This window comes from Monomorium pharaonis, chromosome 1 (assembly GCF_013373865.1).
Source record: "Monomorium pharaonis isolate MP-MQ-018 chromosome 1, ASM1337386v2, whole genome shotgun sequence".
NCBI classification, from domain to species: domain Eukaryota; kingdom Metazoa; phylum Arthropoda; class Insecta; order Hymenoptera; family Formicidae; genus Monomorium; species Monomorium pharaonis.
In genome coordinates this window covers 12,126,038-12,144,884 of record NC_050467.1, presented here as the reverse complement: position 1 = coordinate 12,144,884, position 18,847 = coordinate 12,126,038, and the positions used below count along the sequence as shown (strand labels likewise).

Sequence of the window (18,847 nt, the reverse complement as noted above, 5' to 3'; positions counted from 1 at the left end):
CAAACTCTCGTTGAAGTTTTTCGTCCTCCAAACGTCTCTCCAAAAGTTCACTTTTAGACAAATCTTTGTAAATAAGTTTGCAAGGATCTTTTATGCTTTGAGGCGAGTGGTAACGGGAATCTGCGCTCTCGGCTACGTGTTCAACGCGCACTTATAAACTTCTGTGTAACTCTGGTTAGAGACCGAATATTGATCTGAAATTTTGGGAATATATTCTTGGGATGGATAACTATCAATTTATGTAAGGAAATCGATTTTTTTAACCGATTATATGCAAGTCTCCCCATAACATTGTTAGAAACGCATTCTGAATTTGGACCGTTGAGTGCAAAAAGTACACGCAACATGAGCAGACCTGCTATCTCACTTTTTTGCTTTCTTGCTCGCTTAAGCAAAAGTACTAGCAGCACTCGCATGCGATGTATCTAATGGCTGCGTTTAGCGGAGAATGTAGCGATGGAACTGTTGTAAAATTATTTTATATGATTGATTTATAGATTTACATCCAGGAAACACGGGCAAGAACCAATTGATTTATACATTTAGATCCAATTGATTTATACATTTAGATCCAGGAAGCAAGGGCAAGAACCAATTGTTGAAGAATTTTACAGTTCCATATTCTCCGTTGAACCATGTGGCACTTTCATAGGAAGCTAACATCGAAACAATGAACCGTACATTTCCTCGTCTTGTCTAGAGTCCTAGAAAATTTATTTTCTAGAGACTCTAGTCTTGCTTATATCTCCTTACGTGCCTATAAAGTTGACGACGACGACGGCGATAACGTATCTTGAAACAAAAAATTTCGGACTTTGAGTCGCGAGATCGCTCGTAGGATACTGAATAGGAAATATCGATAGTAAAAAAATACTTTTATTATATAATTCAAACTCAAGCTATCGATTAAGCTTAGAACTTGATAGGTTTAATCGTTTTTTGAGAGCCAATAATCTCACTTGTCAAATGCTCACAAGTTGCGTACTCGCATATAGTAGTACACGGTCGGTCTCATGCTGTGCGTTTACTTGACGCAAACCATTGGCCTGTTTCTTAATATCAAGATATATAGATTGAAAAATTTAGCGCATTTCAAGGTAAAACATGTAGCATCTAGACAGTATAGAAGTTTGTTCAATATTTTTAAAATTGCATAATATGCAGATATATGCACATCTAATAAAACTTAAGATTCTTTGAATAAAAAATTATCATTTATATTTTGTATTATATTTTTTGTCATATTAGATTTATTATTTTTGAAGTGTTTTATTTTCAAATTAGTTTTTTGGTTTTTAATAAAAACGATTATAAAAATACGCACATAAATAATTGAGAAAAATTATCCGAAATATTACGTAAAGGATGTTAATATTATTAAATAGCGACTTACACACAATTTACATTACATACGATTTACAAAATATAAATTACATTATTACTGCATCAATAGTGTATGCATTGTAGCATGCAAATATTTAGCTGTAATCTCTTATATTAGGCATATAAACCTAATTCTAAGAAACTCAACGTTGTTTTGTAATCCTCGTTTATGTAATCCTTACTTCAAATTATTTCCGTTTTGTACAGATTAAAATTTTTGTATGATGCAAATATTGGCACATGCAATAACCCTATTCGTCATATTGAACTAACAAGGGAACCTCGTGAACTCGAAAATTCAGATTTTAATGAAACTTGGCATAAATGTAGAGGGAGTAAATACATGAATTTAGAAATTTTTAATAGCGGTCCAAAAACGGTTTAAAGGGGTGAAACCACCCCTCAAAGGTTGACATTTTTGCATTTTCTCGATATATTACGTAAACTAAACAAAATATAAAAAAATGTTTTATACAAAAATTTTACAATAAAAGTACTTCTATCTAACTACAGTAATAAAATTTTGAAAAAAATTTGTGTCTGAAAATTTTTCCATGTGTTACCCAAAAAATTCTTTTATATGAGAAATACAAAAAAAATTATTTCTTGTAAATTTTATTAACGTGATTAAATAAAAATGTTTTTTTATATAACTTTAGATGAAACACATGTAATTAGGTCCTCGAAATAATCCTAGTTATTTACGGTGACAGTATGTTGTTCCTTTGTGTTTGTGTTCATCCAAGCGGTGAGTTGTTTAATGCATCCCACATATCCCCATGGACCGACCATGGAAGATACACAATGCATTTTTCCCATTCACAAAAAAAAACATGTAATTAGGTAAACAGATGAATTTGTAAATTTTCAAGTCCCGATCAAAAGCGATCGAAAGGATGAAACTACTCCTAATGTACAGATTTTTGCTTTTTTCGATAATCTCGAAAAATATTGGAGATATCAAAAAATGTTTTATACAAAAGTTTTATGGCAAAAATATTTCTATCTAACTACATTAATAAAATTTTGAAAAAAATTTTTTTTCAAAAATTAAAAACAATTAAAAAACATTTTTTTCATAATTTTATTATTGTATTTAGATAGAAGTACTTTTATTGTAAAACTTTTGTATAAAACATTTTTTTATATTTTGTTTAGTTTACGAGATATATCGAAAAAACGCAAAAATGTCAACCTTTGAATGATGGTTTCACCCCTTCAAATCGTTTTTGGGTTGCTACTAAAAATTTCTAAATTCATGTATGTATTTACCCCCTCTACATTTATGCCAAGTTTCATTAAAATCTGAATTTTCGAGTTCGCGAGGTTCCCTTGTAAGAGCAAAAATTTAAATTTTAAAAAATTTTTTTATTTTTGATATAAAATTAATCAGTTTGAGTTATATTGGTATCTATATTTAATTTTAATTGTGAAAAGATATTTTGAGTTTATTAATGTTAATATAATTAGTAATATATTTTTTATAATTTATATAATTAATTAGAAAACTAGTGTGCTGAAAAAATTACATTAGATTAGATAGGTAAAACAGGACAACTTTAGCAGGCGAATTTTGATCCCTTTTCAAGAGTTTAAATGATTAAAAATGTTGCATTACTAAAAAAATGTAAGATTATAGGTATAACTTATATTACGTTTATAACTTACGTTATAACTTATGCTTTTTGGGCAGAAATTAACTATGCCTTACTCCGACTTTTTTTCATAATATAATATTTACGTTTTAGAAAAGTTTTTGTAAGAAACCTGATATGACAGTTTCTCTCGATTTGATTATTCATTTTTTAGGTATATCTAAATTAGTAAATCTAAAATATGAAATGCAAATAAAAATATTGTAATTATGCACATGTGTATATCTAAGGATATCATGTAACTTTTTAGGATTACGTAGAGATACTTTGGATGGCAGTGAAGATCGTGTTCGAGATTTACCGCCAAGAGGAACTCATCAAGGCGGTGCCGGTAATTCAGGGTATATGAGTGGCAGACAAGGTCGTCCTCCAACCCAACGTAGAGATCGTAGAGATGAACGTCGTCGTACTACTGATGACGAAGACACTGTTTTAGACAGCCAAGACGTTTCAAGCATTGATAGAGGTAATAATAATTTGCTGATAATTTGCTTGTGTGTGAGTGGAAAGGAGGAAAGGGAGGAGAGAGAAACAGAGAGGGAGGGAGAGAGAGAATGTGTGTGAGAAAGATATACGCACATATGTTGATTACAATTCCTCTCATAACCGTTTTATCCTAAAGATGGAACAATATGTGACGTATCGGAATGCTTTGAAACTAGCAAACTTTTGTGACCATCTAACACTAATATTATTGTGAAAGTTACATAAATATATATATATATATATATATATATATATATATATATATATATATATATCTATACATATATATATATATATATATATACATATATATATATATATATATATATATATATATATATATATATTCTACTAACGTATATAATGCAGCCTGTGATTCTTAAATAATCTTGAAATTAGTGAGTTACGACGGATGGTCACAATGGTTTGTGTATGTATAGAGTCAGTATCGAGTGTGGAGGGAGGAGCTAAAGGAATAAGACGAAGACGATTTCGACGGTCACGACAACGAAACTCAACGCCAATGAGTGCTAGCCAGACAGGTAGGCCTATTTTCTAATATCAAAGTCGCGTGTGACATGTCTTTAGGACGATTGGTTGTATGAAGAAGCAGATTATAATTTCCAGCGTTTAATATTCACTTGAAAGGTGTATTGACTTATATATATGAAAACATTCAGAATTAATCTATACATTTGTTTAGGCAGTAATGTCGGCCCGTGCGACCAATCAACAATGAATAGCAAGGAAGGAACACCCGCGAACGACGTGTCCATGTCTAACAACAGTTCGCAAGGACCTAAAGGCCAAAGAGAACATCGGTCTCGTCCTCCTCGTATGCAGCAGAGCAATAAGCCTAAGGAAGCTCTGGTTAATGGTACCAGTGGCTAAGCCCAACCATTGTGTTGTCGCTAATTGCTACTAACGTTGCTACGTTACACCTGATGAGAGCTATTAACTCCCAGCACGTAACATGACGCATACCAACGCCAAGGACTACACGATTATGGAACGCGACATGATTAGTCTACGCTCGTTGTTAAGACTGTTTGCTACCGATAAGAATACGACAGTTGTTTAAGAAATCGTCATTCTCCTTAAACACATTTAAGGACACATATTAATATCCATGCATGGTTTAGTTTAATGATGGTAATTACACTGTCATGTTTGATATATGGATACATTCATTGGGAGATAGAGAATAGTATTTGGTAAGAAGGATTCCCTGATTGCGAAACTGTGCCTCATTTTTATACCAAGCTCCTAACTTATGTGACAGTGCTTCGGACGTACTGTGACACAGTACACCTTAGTCACTCGTTAACGTTTAACGATCCAATATTAGGTTGGATAATCGCGGCTCGTACGTCAATTATCGCTCTGAATAGTTTTTCATCTAGATATGTCGCTCGTACTAGTACTTACATATATAATTCGATACTTGTAGCTTCGTGATTTTGATATCGTTCAAGATTTATTTAGTTTAGCTTAATCATAAATCACACAAATTGTTCTACGTATTTTTCATCGATGTTCCGTAATAATAATATATAGATGTGTATAGTTACTTTGATATTTTATTATTTTATATCGATTTAATTTAATTTCTGGCGTTTTATTGGAGATAATTGTGAAAACCTAAATGAACGATGCGGCATAACTAAGATGCAACTCAATGCGGTACAAGGAAAATGAATTTCCGTTGTTAATCGTAACAATGGTAGGCGGCAGCTCTAAGAAATTCTGGTTCAAAGATGTTCCCAATGATGTTCCTTTCTATTTACTTGAGGAAATTGAATTTTTCATTTATGATTATTAGTAGAGTTAACAACACTAGATTTTTACGTTTCAAAGCTGAGTGTTGATTAAAATTATATCATGATGGTTGCGAAAACATGACTTATTCGAATCTAACACGATCAGATGTGCACAAGGAGTTGATTTTTTATTTCTGAATACACTTGAATTTAGCGTCTTTTCTTGTTTCTTTTATTTTATTTTTTAAATTTACTTTTATTACAGTTTAAGCATACTATATCAAACTTTAGAATTTGATATCGAGTTTGTTTCTGCATTGTTTTGCATGATTTAAACAGAAAGTAAACGTATACTTAGTAATACCAATGTATGATGTGCCAGAGAAGGAATGATACATGTTTTATGATATCTAGCTAAAGTGCAGACTTAGCGCATACCTTTATTACTATAATACTACTTAGTCGAAATGTGGATGTCTGAACAAATAAACTAGCTTTACTATACTAAGCTATAAAATAGATATGATCAATTGTTTTAAATTGATTATCAACATATTAAGATTTAATTATCAATTTAAAACAGTTGTTTCTTCTTCCGGATATGACAACAACTAATCGGACGTGTCTTATGAATTTTGCAAAAACACATGGCGGTTGATGCAATATATCGACACCTAACAAAACAGCTGTCATTTTATCTCAATATTCTTATGACAGCTAAAAACTGAGATATCCCCCAACTTGCTTGTTTCAGATACATTTGTATTGATTGCAATTTGTGCATAATTTAAGAATAAAACATTTCTGTACATAGACTGGCCATTCATATAATAAACCTTGAATTTCCTTTAATATAAATAATGTAATATTTTCTTTTTAAAATTGTAGTAGATGTCTTTTTTCCTCTCCTTGTTCTCCATCGTTCCTTTGTCTGTCTTACTAATGCGCAAATGTATAGGTAATTGAAGTTAATTGTTTAATATATCTGCTTAATTATTATTTAATTAAGTTTAATTAGTTTAATGAGTAACTTGGGCAGAGAAACTCTTCCCCGCGGCGGAAGACCGAAATGTAATCGCTAGGTTGATCGCTGACCTGCAAGGGATTGGATATGGCACATGAAAAGGAAAAATGAGTAACTTATACATTAGAAGAACATGTTATTAATTTAAGAAAACATTCTTGTAATTGCAGTATTTTTCTCTGTTAGAAAACACTAAAATAAATATTTTGTATATTATATATATATATATATATATATATATATATATATATATGTATGTATGTATGTATGTATATGAATATATACATACATACGTATTTACATACATTTTTAAATTTATATACGATCTTTTTGCACTTGTGATTGGTTTTGCCATTTTATTGGATTTTAATGGATTTTAATGGATTTGCAAACTTGAACCAATTAAAACAGATACGATGCATAGCCAGACTTTATATTCAAGGGACACTAGCCTTTATAACACACTTGCTCAAGCTGCGTACATTGAATGTACTAGTTTGGTTTTTATATCGGATTCTTAAATTATTCTATGACTACAAAGTTGATGAAAATTTAGATTTTATTTCAGTGTGTACAGGGTGGCTAAAAAATTTTTACATAGTGTTTGAATAGAGGTAGAACGGACTAAATTGAATAGAAAAATCCTCTATTTTGCAATTTTCGCAATAATTAACGAATTATTAATTTTTAAAGAATACCCGATTTGCCCGGCTTACCGATCAGCGCACGACAGAACACTAATCATATTCTACACAAAATAATTTTACATGATCAGAAGAATATTCTACACAAAAAATTGTACGTGGAAAACTACACAAGAATTGTCATAAAAATGTCTTGAATGAAAAATTGCATACAGATATATTGTGCATACAAAAACTGTCCACAAATTATTTTGTAAAATATATTATACTTCAAAATTAAATACAAAATTAAATACGTTGAACGTGCATTTTTGACACGACTAACATTTCAAAATATTAAAATATTTAGACAAATATTCTACACAAAAATATCACTAAAATTTTTTATACAGTTTCTTTGATATAATATTTATAGAGAAAAGACGTTGTACAATATTCTGTACGAGACTGACAATGTGATAATATTTTCCACAAATAAATTAAACAATAATAACATTGTACACAAACAAGTTGTATGTAAAAAAAATTGAAAGTGGAAAAACTGTTTACAATTAAATTAAAAATTGTACACCGCTATTTTCTACGTATTCTTCAACATGTATTATACTCAAATATTAAATACTCTGATGTGGAGACTAAATGCCTTTTAAGTGTAAAGAATGGAATGAATTGGAATGAACTGACTTTGGATAAACGCTTTTTAATATTTTAAAATGTTAGTTGTGTCGAAAATGTACGTTCAAAGTATTTAAATGTTTAATTTTAAGTATATATAATACATTTTACATGTAATTTTAAGAATAATATATTTTACAAAATAATTAATGGACAGTTTTTATACGCACAATATATCCCTGTGCAATTTTTGAATTCAAGACATTTTTATGATAATTCTTGTGCAGTTTTTCCACGTACAATTTTTTGGTGTACAATTTATTTGTGCACAATATTCTGATCGCGTATAATTATTTTGTGTAGAATATGATAAGTGCCCGCGGCAGCGTGAGGCGAGAAAAGACCGCCCAGCGAGATGTGCGTTCGCGATCGCTAGAAAGTTGTTTGCAAGCTCGTTGAGCGGTCTTATTTCGCCTCACGCTGCCGCGCGCTTGTCGGCATTTGGCGGCCAGGCAAATCGGCTATTTTTAAAAAATTAACTCATTAACTATTGCGAAAATTGCAAATTGGTAGAGGATTTTTCTGCTTTTGGACCGTTCTACCTCTATGTAAAAATTTTTCAGCTACCTTGTATACATTGGAAATAAAAATAAAATCTAAATTTTTATTACCTTTGTGGTCGTAGAATAATTAAAAAATCCAACATAAAAACCAAGCTAGTACATTCAATGAACGCGGTTGGAGCGAATGTTCTGTGAAGGCGTGATGCCGCGCAAGTGAGTCCCAGATGCGCACAGTAATAAACGGACACAGGCTGAGTGAAACGGACACAGACCAAATGCGCACGGACCAAATATGCACAGTCGCAAACCCATGTAGTGCCGAGAATGCTTTGCACACACACACACACACACACACACACGGCGGGGGGGGGGAGTGCAAGGAGGGCTTCGCTCCCTCTCCCGCATCCACCCCGTCGGTAGAGGTGCCCGAAAAGTTGCAACCCATGTAGTAAGTCTGTTGGTTACCGTTTGGTCTGTGCGCATTTGGTCCGTGCGTCTGTGTCCGTTTCACTCAGCCTGCTGTGTCCGTTTATTACTGTGCGCATCTGGGACGCTCCCTGCCGGCGCCATGTCCGTTTCCATCATTTTTTGCCATGAAGTATTCCCACGAAAAATTTAGGAAAAATATGTTGAAGTAGACATTTCAAGGTTTTTTTTTAATTGGAGGTGTATCTCTGAAACATAATCTTAAAACATTTTTTCTAAGAATTTAAAAATCCGTATTTTTTGTCAGAATGAAAAAAAAATTTTTAAGTCTTGTTGATGTTCATAATTTTTTTTTTTTCCACTAAAAGTGCTTGAACTGTTTTCGATACAAACCACTTTCTATATTTTGGTTTTTCCCCCTCCATGACTCCTAATAATGCAATTTTAATCATAGAACACACGTAAAAAAACTTTCATAAACCTCTGGGATCCTGAAGACTTTATGAACACTCAAACAAGTGCGATTTCCTGGAATTTAAACGGATTTAAACATTCGAGGTCTAATTTTGTTCGTCAGAATCTCTAGTTTTAGAATAATTACATGAAAAAGCATTTTAAAGAATTGAAAAAAAATTATAAACAAAAATATGAGGAAAAGTTTGTGACAAAATTGAAAATTGTTTTTTTTTTTTCATGATTTGTTACCTTCGATGAAATTTTCCACCTATTTCATCTCACGTCGCGCACCGCGCTCTCGCGCGCTCCGCCGGAGCACCCGTCTCACCGAGCGCTCCCCTCCCCACGAAATCAGACGCGCTGGGTATTAGCGCGTACACCCTACGCTTATACTCTTTATTAAATTTTATTATTATTGCGTGCGTGATTATTACTCCCAGTGTCAAAGCTCAAATCCATCGAATCATGCCACGTATAGTTAAAAATTTCGTTAAAAGAGTGATATTCTTTCGTCACCTTTCTATTTGCTATTAACGACAGGGTGCAACCGCCACCCCTCAACTCCCTTGTTAATTAATAATACTGCAATCCGTCGCAGTCATGCTATAACTCTTTCACATTATTAACAACCTGGAGTAATGTGAATATTTTTCAACCATGCGGTTCACGCGTGACACCCTCGCGCTGCCGAAGAGTCGGTCCAGCCGCGGAGCGCGTGTACCAAGTAGGATAGCAATAGCTCGAGCATTATTCCAATCGGGGAAGTATGAATGAGATAGCATGAGTAAAGTAATTACGAAGGTATGCGGTTTAATTACTCCGCTCACAGAGGTGATAGGAGAAAGGCGAAGGAAGCATTCAAACGCTAACCACCCTGGCTACCTCTTGACCGAAGTTTATAATAATCCGAATAAAAATTAAAAACCATAAAATTTCAAAAATAATAGCTATTTGTCGCGGAATTTTCCATGGATTTGAGCTTCCCTACACCCGCGTACCCCTAGGACCCCCTAGTTTTGGGGTATATAAGGAGCGCGAGATCCTCAGGAAGCAGCATTCTCGCTCATATAACGAGTCGCGCTGCCAGTAGGCATAGACGTTACTCTGCAGAGAAGAAGTGCTATCCGTGGAATAGTTATAAGCCATCGCGCTCTTATATAAATAAGTCACTACACTGCGCTATTAAATTCTTGATACAAGAAGCAACCAGTGCGTAAGTAACATCTCTTTTATCTACAAACGCTGTAAATTCACTCTTATAATTTGTCAAGTGTAAGCTCACTTTACTTTATTTAAAATAAAAAGTTCTCTTGTCGTAAAATTCTGTTTAATATAACTATTTAACGAAATTATAAAATTTCTTACTTGTATTGCGCGAGAATTATTAAATTAAGTGGGGCAAAATACGGGGCAAAATCATCATCGGTGCTCCCAAAAACGAAACAAGCGACTTCTCTGAATCTTCATCCTGGAAGCAGGGCGCTACGACTCAGGCGCCTGCTTCCTCCCTGAACTTCAAGCCAGGGGCGCCTACCGGGGCGCTTAAGTTAGGAGGTGTCCAGGGGACAACAGGCGCCTATTAAGGCGCTTTTTACCCCCTACGTCGTTCCTCCACCTAACTGTGCACCACAGGGCAGCCCATAGGGCGCTCTCCGTCACAAACGCCTCATCTTTCCTTGGCGTGGGATTTGTTGCGCCCTCCCTGGGCGCTCCCCCCTCACGCTCTCTATACCTTGTCGCAAAATTGTACGCTCTTCCTCTCATTAGCATCCGAACAGTACCCACAAAAGAAAAGAGGTACTCTCCTTTTTTTTTATTTTTGGCCTAAACTCATTTCCTAAAGCACCACTAAGAACCGCGTCGTTCACGTGGCAGGCAGTAACTACGCGAATAATAACAATAACTATCATTGATCTCTCTATCTCTCTCTCTCTCTCTCTCTCTCTCTCTCTCTCTCTCTCTCTCTCTCTCTCTCCCTCTGTTCACGTACTCTCGGTCCGCGTCCGTGTGAAACGGAACAAGACGGGTAAGAACAGAACCCGAGTCGATCTCTCACATACACTCCGTGGGATGGTACGGGCTGCCCACTAGGGCGCTTATCCCCCACACTCCCCTCCTTATTCCGTGGGCAATGGGCTCGCCCATTTGGGCGCTTTATCCCCACGGACTCATACAATTACAACTTGGCAGATTGACTCGTTTTCTCATCTAACCCAGCAAAATTACCCCGATTAAAACATTTCATAAAAACTAAAAGAAAGGGAAATAAATATTAACAGAGAGAAAGAGAGGAATTCAAATAAAAGAAACGTTACACGAATTACATGACTCTTACCCAGGCCTCTGGCACTCGCTTATATTTTCAAGCAAAAATGTGACCTCCTTATTGTCCGAGATTCGCTAGGGGCGCTGGTAGTAACATAGCCCTCTAACCTATTGCAGCGTGGTGCAACGCGTGAACACACGCAAGTGATAAATAGTGATAGCAAGTGATAGTGATAAATATATCTTGATAAATAGTGAACGTTTACAGAAACTAGTAAAACGAGAAGCATGCCACATTGCATAGCTCCGGGATGTACTTCCGGATATAAATCGAATTCAGAGAAAGTACATTTTTTTATTGTGCCAAAGGACGAAAATATAAGAAAATTATGGCAAGATGCAATTCGAAGAAAAAACTATAGTGCGGGCAGGACAATCTCTGTGTGAAAAACATTTTATGGCCCAAGATATATTGTGGAAGCGTGAACTAACAGGTCCTGATGGACAAGTACTCGGCGTTGTAAGTAAACAATTATTGTATCATTTTTGTATACTTATCTACACAAATAGATAAAACTATTTTTGTTTTCCAGTCATATTATAAATAACCAAGGTTGCGGAAAGGCACCGTACCGTCACAATTTCATGGGCAGAAATTACTGTGGATAACACACTACTTCACAAACAGACACAAATGGTACATGAAATAGTACAACAGTGCAAAGAAGAAAATGCACAAGAAATAGTATAAATAAGCCTAAATTCTCATTTATAGATTTGATAGCTTGTACTACATTGCAATTACCAGTAAATTGGTCTAGATGTACTTTCATCTGTAATGGAACTAAAATTGAATCATTTGTCATGGTACTAATGTATAAAAATAGAAAACAGTTTTGTCACTAAAAATATCAAAGAACTTATTGTACAAGAAAACTTATATCTAACTAATAAACTTATATCTAACTTATATCTACACTATTTATACATTTGTATATATTGTATCGATCACTTATTTATTTCATAAACCTGTCCATTTTAAATTAAAAGATTTGATTTTTAATAATTACTTGTATTACAAATATTAAATAAAATAATAAAAATATTTTCTGATTATTTAATATACTTATATTTATTGTTATGTATGTCATAAATTGCTGTCGCGTACAATCGCATGCTGCCATGGCACTGATGACAACTATGGCAACAAATTGTAAGAAGACTATGTTACTGCCAGCGCCCCTAGCGGATCTCGGACACTAAGGAGGTCACGCGAAACTATTCAGTGCCAGAGGCCTGCTCTTACCACACTCGTTTACTTGCCTGACACGTGTCTTTTATATAATCATGGGTTCTTCTAATAAATTCGGTTTACAACCTAACAGTGCGACATCATGCCACGGTCTCGCCGAGGGGGGAGGAAGCGGCAGATTAAGAGGTTGAAATGGCGCCTTATCGAGGCTGGGACTTTTGATCCGCGCGTCTTCGATCAACCTCCGCCCCCCGACGCCTCCCCGAGACGGCACGGATCTCCGGGGCCGTTCGAGCTGCCACCTCCATAGCCGACCCCCTGCCCCCGACTAGTGTCCCCGGCACCGCCCTGCCGTATAGCACCACCACCAAACCCCGCTCCCTTCAGGCGCCCGCCGCCCCGGCTACCCCCGGGGACCGATACCGCCCCTATCCGGGCTCTCACACGTCCCGCAAGGGTGGACCGCCAGGCCCGTCCACCCCTGCGGCAAGGCCCCCGCATAACGAGCGACGAGGCCTTCGTCGGGTCGCTTCCAAAACTTGCACTATCCGGCAAGGCGACCCCTCGATCTATCGAAGTTTACCGCAGGCTCCTCAAGCCCCTCGAAGGAGCACCTCCTCCGAAACGAGGAAGGCGGGCGGAGGAGCAATTGTAAAATAATAAAAGAAAATATATATATATTCCATAACCGGATGAAAATTTTTTACTCACAAACTCACAATCAGTTACGCTCCTGGGGAACCACGGTTTACGCTCGGCCCCGGTTACTTTCCCCCTCCCCCAGGACGTAACATGATTAAAAAAATGAAAATATGACTTTTGAACAACTTTAAAGTACAATTTCTTGAATGAAAAAGTTCAAATTTTAAGAAACAAATACGTCGTAATGCGTTCTTTTAACAAATATAATTATTTTGCATATTGAAAATCACCGATTTTCAAAAGAGATTTTTTTTGCTACGCACGTTTTTCACGTTGAATATATAATTAAATGGAAGACAACATAAGAATATATACACATAAATATATAAAAAATACATTTATTAATTAATCAAAATTTTAAAAAATATTAAGGCAAATCAGCGGAACATTGTAAACAGACTTTTGCAACATGATTAGTACACATAGCATGTACACATTTTAAGCAATAAATTATTGTTTTATGGTCGTCTTCTTTTATGCAAAAAACATATTGCTTTTGTTTTGATAAAGTATTATCGCGATTAACAACAATCCGGGCGTTGTACGTAACTATCTACATATATTATCTTCACTGATTAAATTTTTATTTGCTTAACAATTGAAAATTTAATCAGCGAAGACGATATAAACAGTTACGTACAACGTCCGAATTATGTTAATCGCGATAATACTTTACCAAAACGAAAACGATGTGCTTTTTGCACTATTTACAAACTTTAGCGGATCTGCTATTATAAGAGTCCTTCGAGCATGTATACAGGGTGTTTAATGAAGATTTATGGAATCTTTACAAGCAGGTAGAGCGCATTAAACTGAACAGAAAAATCTTTACCGTTTTTCCATTTTTGCAATAGTTGACGAGTTAGTGACTTATAAAATTTGTTGTATTAGCCCGGCCTACCGGCAAATGCAAGCGCGCCGAGCGCCCGGCTGCCTCCCCCAGCGTTTGAGCCTTATGATTGCTAGGCGCGTGGGGGGAGTTCCCCGTTGAAAAGATGAGATGGAAATCTAGATGGTTATCCACATGCATGTGGATAACCATCTGGATTTCCATTTCATCTTTTTAATGGGGTTGTTACAACAAGCGGCAATGCACGAGCGACGCTGGATTCTCCCTTCGAGTTATGATAGTTCCTTACTTTTTTAATGAAAATAAAATTTTCTAACGACAAAAAGTATGTGTTTACGTGTACATACATGTGTACAAAAAATATCAGTTCTAATGCTTGAAGAAGCGATTACTAATTTTAAATTTTTAATAAGTAACGATTTTTTTAGTATCTATTTGACTACGCTGTTCATTTTTTGAAATAAATTTTTAATAAAATTAACTTGTGTATCTAGTGTTTATAAAGTAATAATACTGAAAAATTAACATATTCTTATTTTACATCTAATATCTACGTGTTATTTATATTATCTATGTGTGTATTATATTATCCATTTATACATTCACTCAGAAAAAAACAAATTATTTTTATTTGTTCATTTAATTTAAGAAACTTTTATTATGTAATTCGTGTGTATGTGTGTACACAGGAAAATGTTAAATATTATTTGTTTTATGTGTAACGGACCGTATTTCCTACGCGGACTTTTATTCGCCGGGATCGGGTGTAGGAAAGGTCCCTGAGACAATAGACGTGATTTCGGTAAAAGAGATAATATAATATATTTTAAATCTGGAGAGCTATGTACATTATTTACAAGTGAATCTATATACAATACGTCGCATGGTCGAAAACAGCCGTTTCCGGTCGCGTGAATCGTTCTGTGGTAGTCGCGGGGTACGGCGACGAGCAATGCCCTGAGGCGCGAGGCAACGCTCCGTGACGCGGTGCGGCGGGCGGTAGCTGCCGGAGCCTCGAGATTGTTGGTGCGCGGTGCGCGGCGCGGGGTATTTATGCGCTGAGTATGGCTTGCGTCGGGTGATCGAGGAAACGCCGGTCGATCTCGAGATCTCTCGAGGGAGACGGAGAACACTCCACCCTCTTGATGTTCGAGCCGGGTGATCGGGCACTGAGGAATATCCGAAGCCGAGAACCCTCAGCGAAGGCGGAGTACGCTCTACCCTCTGCTACGGATGCGAAAACTAGGAGTTCGGATGCGAGCGGTACCGAGAGCTCTTGGTTAAGGCGGAGAACACTCTACTCTAAGAACCGTATCGCAGGAAGCTTCTCTTGATCGTGTTCCAGTCGGGATCGGAGTACCGGAGCACGGTCGGATCGAGAAGTGTCGCATCCTCCACCGGAGCGGCTTTTTATACCCGCTCGGGTGGAGGATCGGAGATCCTCGTGGATCCTCGGGTCTTCCCGCGCTCGCTCCTTCCTGTGAAGGCTGGGAGCGCGCGGGGGAAATACGCGGAGCGGAGATGAGGATCGCTTTTTATGCGGTGTTTAGGCCGTCGTTTTTCGCGGCCCGGCGGGTGTTCGGCCGGGCCGTGCGCGGTCGGTGATACCGGCGGACGGGAGGTTCTTTACATATGTAAGTGAGATGTTTATTATTATCGACAAAATATTCTTTTCAACCATTAAAGATAAGGTAAATATTTAAAAGAAAAGGAAAATTGAATAATTGATTTTTTTAACACCAGAATCATATTTTTCTACGTGTGCGTGTATAGCAATTGGCATGAATAGCAATAGCGATATAAAATCACGAGCAAAAGAATCATTTAATTTCCTGTCACAAAAAGGAGAAATTGATTATTGAATGATTATTCTTTAGCTCGCGATTGTATGTACACACACACACACACACACACACACACACACACACACAAATTACATACTAAAAGTTTCTTGAATTAAATAAATATTGTTTATAAGCTTTCAAACGTTTTATAAATTCATATATTCGTAAATCTACACGGAGAAAATCTTATAGAATAATTATGTATGATTTATTATTTACGATAGTAACCACGAATTATAAGAAGAAATTTCAGAGAATTAAACCATATGAGTGGTGTAAATACTATCATAATTTTATGAAAAACAAATTTCCATAATTCCTCTTTGGTCCGCGTTTACTACTTACCATAGTAATTTTTACTATAAAGTTTTCTCTGTGTATTATAAGTCTATCACGGGGATTAATTTTATTAAAAATATATATTTTCTAGTTATGTAATTTTTAATTAAAAATATAAAGATAAAACAAAAATTTTATTTGGTTGTTATTTCGATTTTAATCGATAAAGTTTTGTAATGTTTTTTGAAGAAGTATAAATTCTTTTTTCGAGCACATAATAACAGTTTTTTTTTAATTTATAATGACAATTTACGACGTTTGAGACTATCATCAAAAAATATATCTTTTATTAAAAATAATTATTAAAAAAATAAAATTAGTAATCGCTTCTTTAAGCATTAGAACTGATATTTTTCTGTACACATGTATGTACACGTATACACGTACTTTTTGTCGTTAGAAAATTTTATTTTTATTAAAAAAAGTAAGAAACTATTATAACTCAAAGGGAGAATTCAGCGTTACGTGTCGCTCGTCCGTAGTCATTGCCACTTATTGTAACAACTTCCCCCGCGCGCCAAGCAATCTCAAGGCTCAAGCGCTGGCGGGGGCGGCCGGGCGCTCGACGCGCATGCATTTGCTGATAGGCCGGGCAAATACAGCAAATTTTACAAGTCAATAACTCGTCAATTATTGCGAAAATGGAAAAACAGTAAAGGACTTTTCTGTTTAGTTTAATGCGCTCTACCTGCTCATAAACATCCCATTAAAAAATACCAAACACTGTGTGTGTGTGTGTGTGTGTACACTCAGTCGAAAAAAAAGCGGTACACCTAAAATTTGTCAAAAAATCACTAAACTTCAAAATTGAATATCTCAGCACCTAATATAGCTAGCAGAGTTTTCCAAGAAGCATTTCCAAGATTCGGATTGCCACTTAAAAAAATTTTATATCACAGTTATGTGTGATACGTTTTTTCAAAATGGCGTATGACAAAGCAAAAACACTCAAAATTGAAAAATATTGGCCCAATTTTGCGACAATCCATTGCAAGTATCGCAACTTAATGGGATAAAAAGCATGCGATAGTACAGAGTTTTCCCTTCAAAATGCTTTTTTACTCGTCTCGATACGATGATTTTTCGCTGAGATATGCGCATTTGAATAAAAAGGCAGTTTTTTACTTTAAATGCGCATATCTCAGCGAAAATCATCGTATCGAGACGAGTAAAAAAGCATTTTGAAAGGAAAACTATATTATCGCATGCTTTTTATCCCATTAAGTTGCGATACTTGCCTCACGCCATGGATTGTCGCAAACTCGGACCAATATTTCTCAATTTCGCATGCTCTCGCTTTGTCATACGCCATTTTGAAAAAAATTAATATGCAAAATTTTACTAAATTAATTCTTAAAGTAGACATTTGAAGCCTTTAATTTCTTTTTTTAGAAACCTTTTTATCTTTATTACTCGCGTAGTTATCGTCATTGGAAGTTTAGTGATTTTTTGACAAATTTTAGGTGTACCGCTTTTTTTCGAGTGAGTGTATATATATATATATATATATATATATATATATATATACACACACACACACACACACACACAGTGTCCCAACCAGGCCTGCTCGGTTAAGGAGTAGGGGTATAGGCATACGTAGAAAAGGACAAACGTAGACGTTGAAAAGGGACGGACGATGTACCAGGTATTTTCTTCTCTCTCACACGCAGGCGTGTATAAGAGAGAAGGAAATACCTGTTATATCGTACGTAAGCCTTACCCCCACCCCTGAAATTTGGGACAATCCTCGGTCTAGATATACTATGTCTATGGTCCCAACGCACATGGGTCAATACTCGTAAAAAGATAAAAGGGATCGAGATGAACATAAAAGTCCAATATTGTCTTAGGTTAGGTCTCGGGTTAGGTCTACCAATAATTAAGGTATTAATTTTTTAAATTATGCGAATGAGAGCGCGCCGAGGGAAGAGCTCGATCCGCTTGAGCCATAACACGGAAAAATATCTATTATGAATGTTTGATAAGCTTTTATTATTTACTGTTTACAATTATGATAAAAATTAATTAGATTATTTGAGAATTCCATAAATATCTAATAGAATTCCATTAATATCTCGACCTAACCCAAGACAATATTGGACTTTTATGTTCATCTCGATCCCTTTTATCATTTTACGAGAATGTGCGTTGGGACACCCTGTATATATATATATATATATATATATATATATATATATATATATATATATATTGCATCTAATCAATCTAGTTGATAGAAGCAGAATTTTCAAATTTTATACGTGAGAGCCAAAATTCTAGCAAATGCAAAAATTAGCGATACATTTTGGTTGTAATATCAAGAAATTTGTCTATGTCAGCAAAAAATTTTTTTGAGTGGAAATATCTATACTGTATAACTTTTGTACAAAACATTTTTTTACTTTTTATTTAGTTTACTACTTTTATCGAGAAAATATAAAAATGTGTTTATCTTTGAAGGGTGGTTTTACTGTTTTTTAACACCAACTTAAAATTTACATTCATGTATTTACTACCTGCACATTTATGCTAACCTGGGAAAAAATGTTTTATATAAACATATACCGGGTGAAATGTAAT

General features: G+C 35.4%; 1 protein-coding gene and 1 long non-coding RNA gene across 8 annotated transcripts in view; both read left to right on the top strand.

Moving 5' to 3' along the window:
• The window catches only part of LOC105831397 (synaptic functional regulator FMR1), a 112,107-nt gene extending 106,008 nt beyond the window's left edge, over window positions 1-6,099 (top strand). For 4 of the 7 annotated variants that reach the window (XM_012671485.3, XM_012671484.3, XM_012671483.3 and 1 more), the window contains 3 exons: window positions 3,289-3,504; window positions 3,965-4,066; window positions 4,228-6,099. In XM_012671485.3, coding sequence (XP_012526939.1) covers window positions 3,289-3,504; window positions 3,965-4,066; window positions 4,228-4,415 — 506 coding nt within the window. In that variant the 3' untranslated portion in view covers window positions 4,416-6,099. The remainder of the gene's footprint in view (window positions 1-3,288; window positions 3,505-3,964; window positions 4,067-4,227) is intronic. The other 3 variants (XM_036295511.1, XM_012671486.3, XM_012671489.3) reach the window with 3 other exon arrangements.
• A 2,351-nt stretch (window positions 6,100-8,450) lies between these two features.
• LOC118646305 lies at window positions 8,451-12,258 on the top strand. Its single transcript, XR_004963865.1, has 2 exons — window positions 8,451-11,797; window positions 11,871-12,258. It is a non-coding gene; the product is annotated as an uncharacterized LOC118646305 (long non-coding RNA).
• Window positions 12,259-18,847: the final 6,589 nt, after the last annotated feature.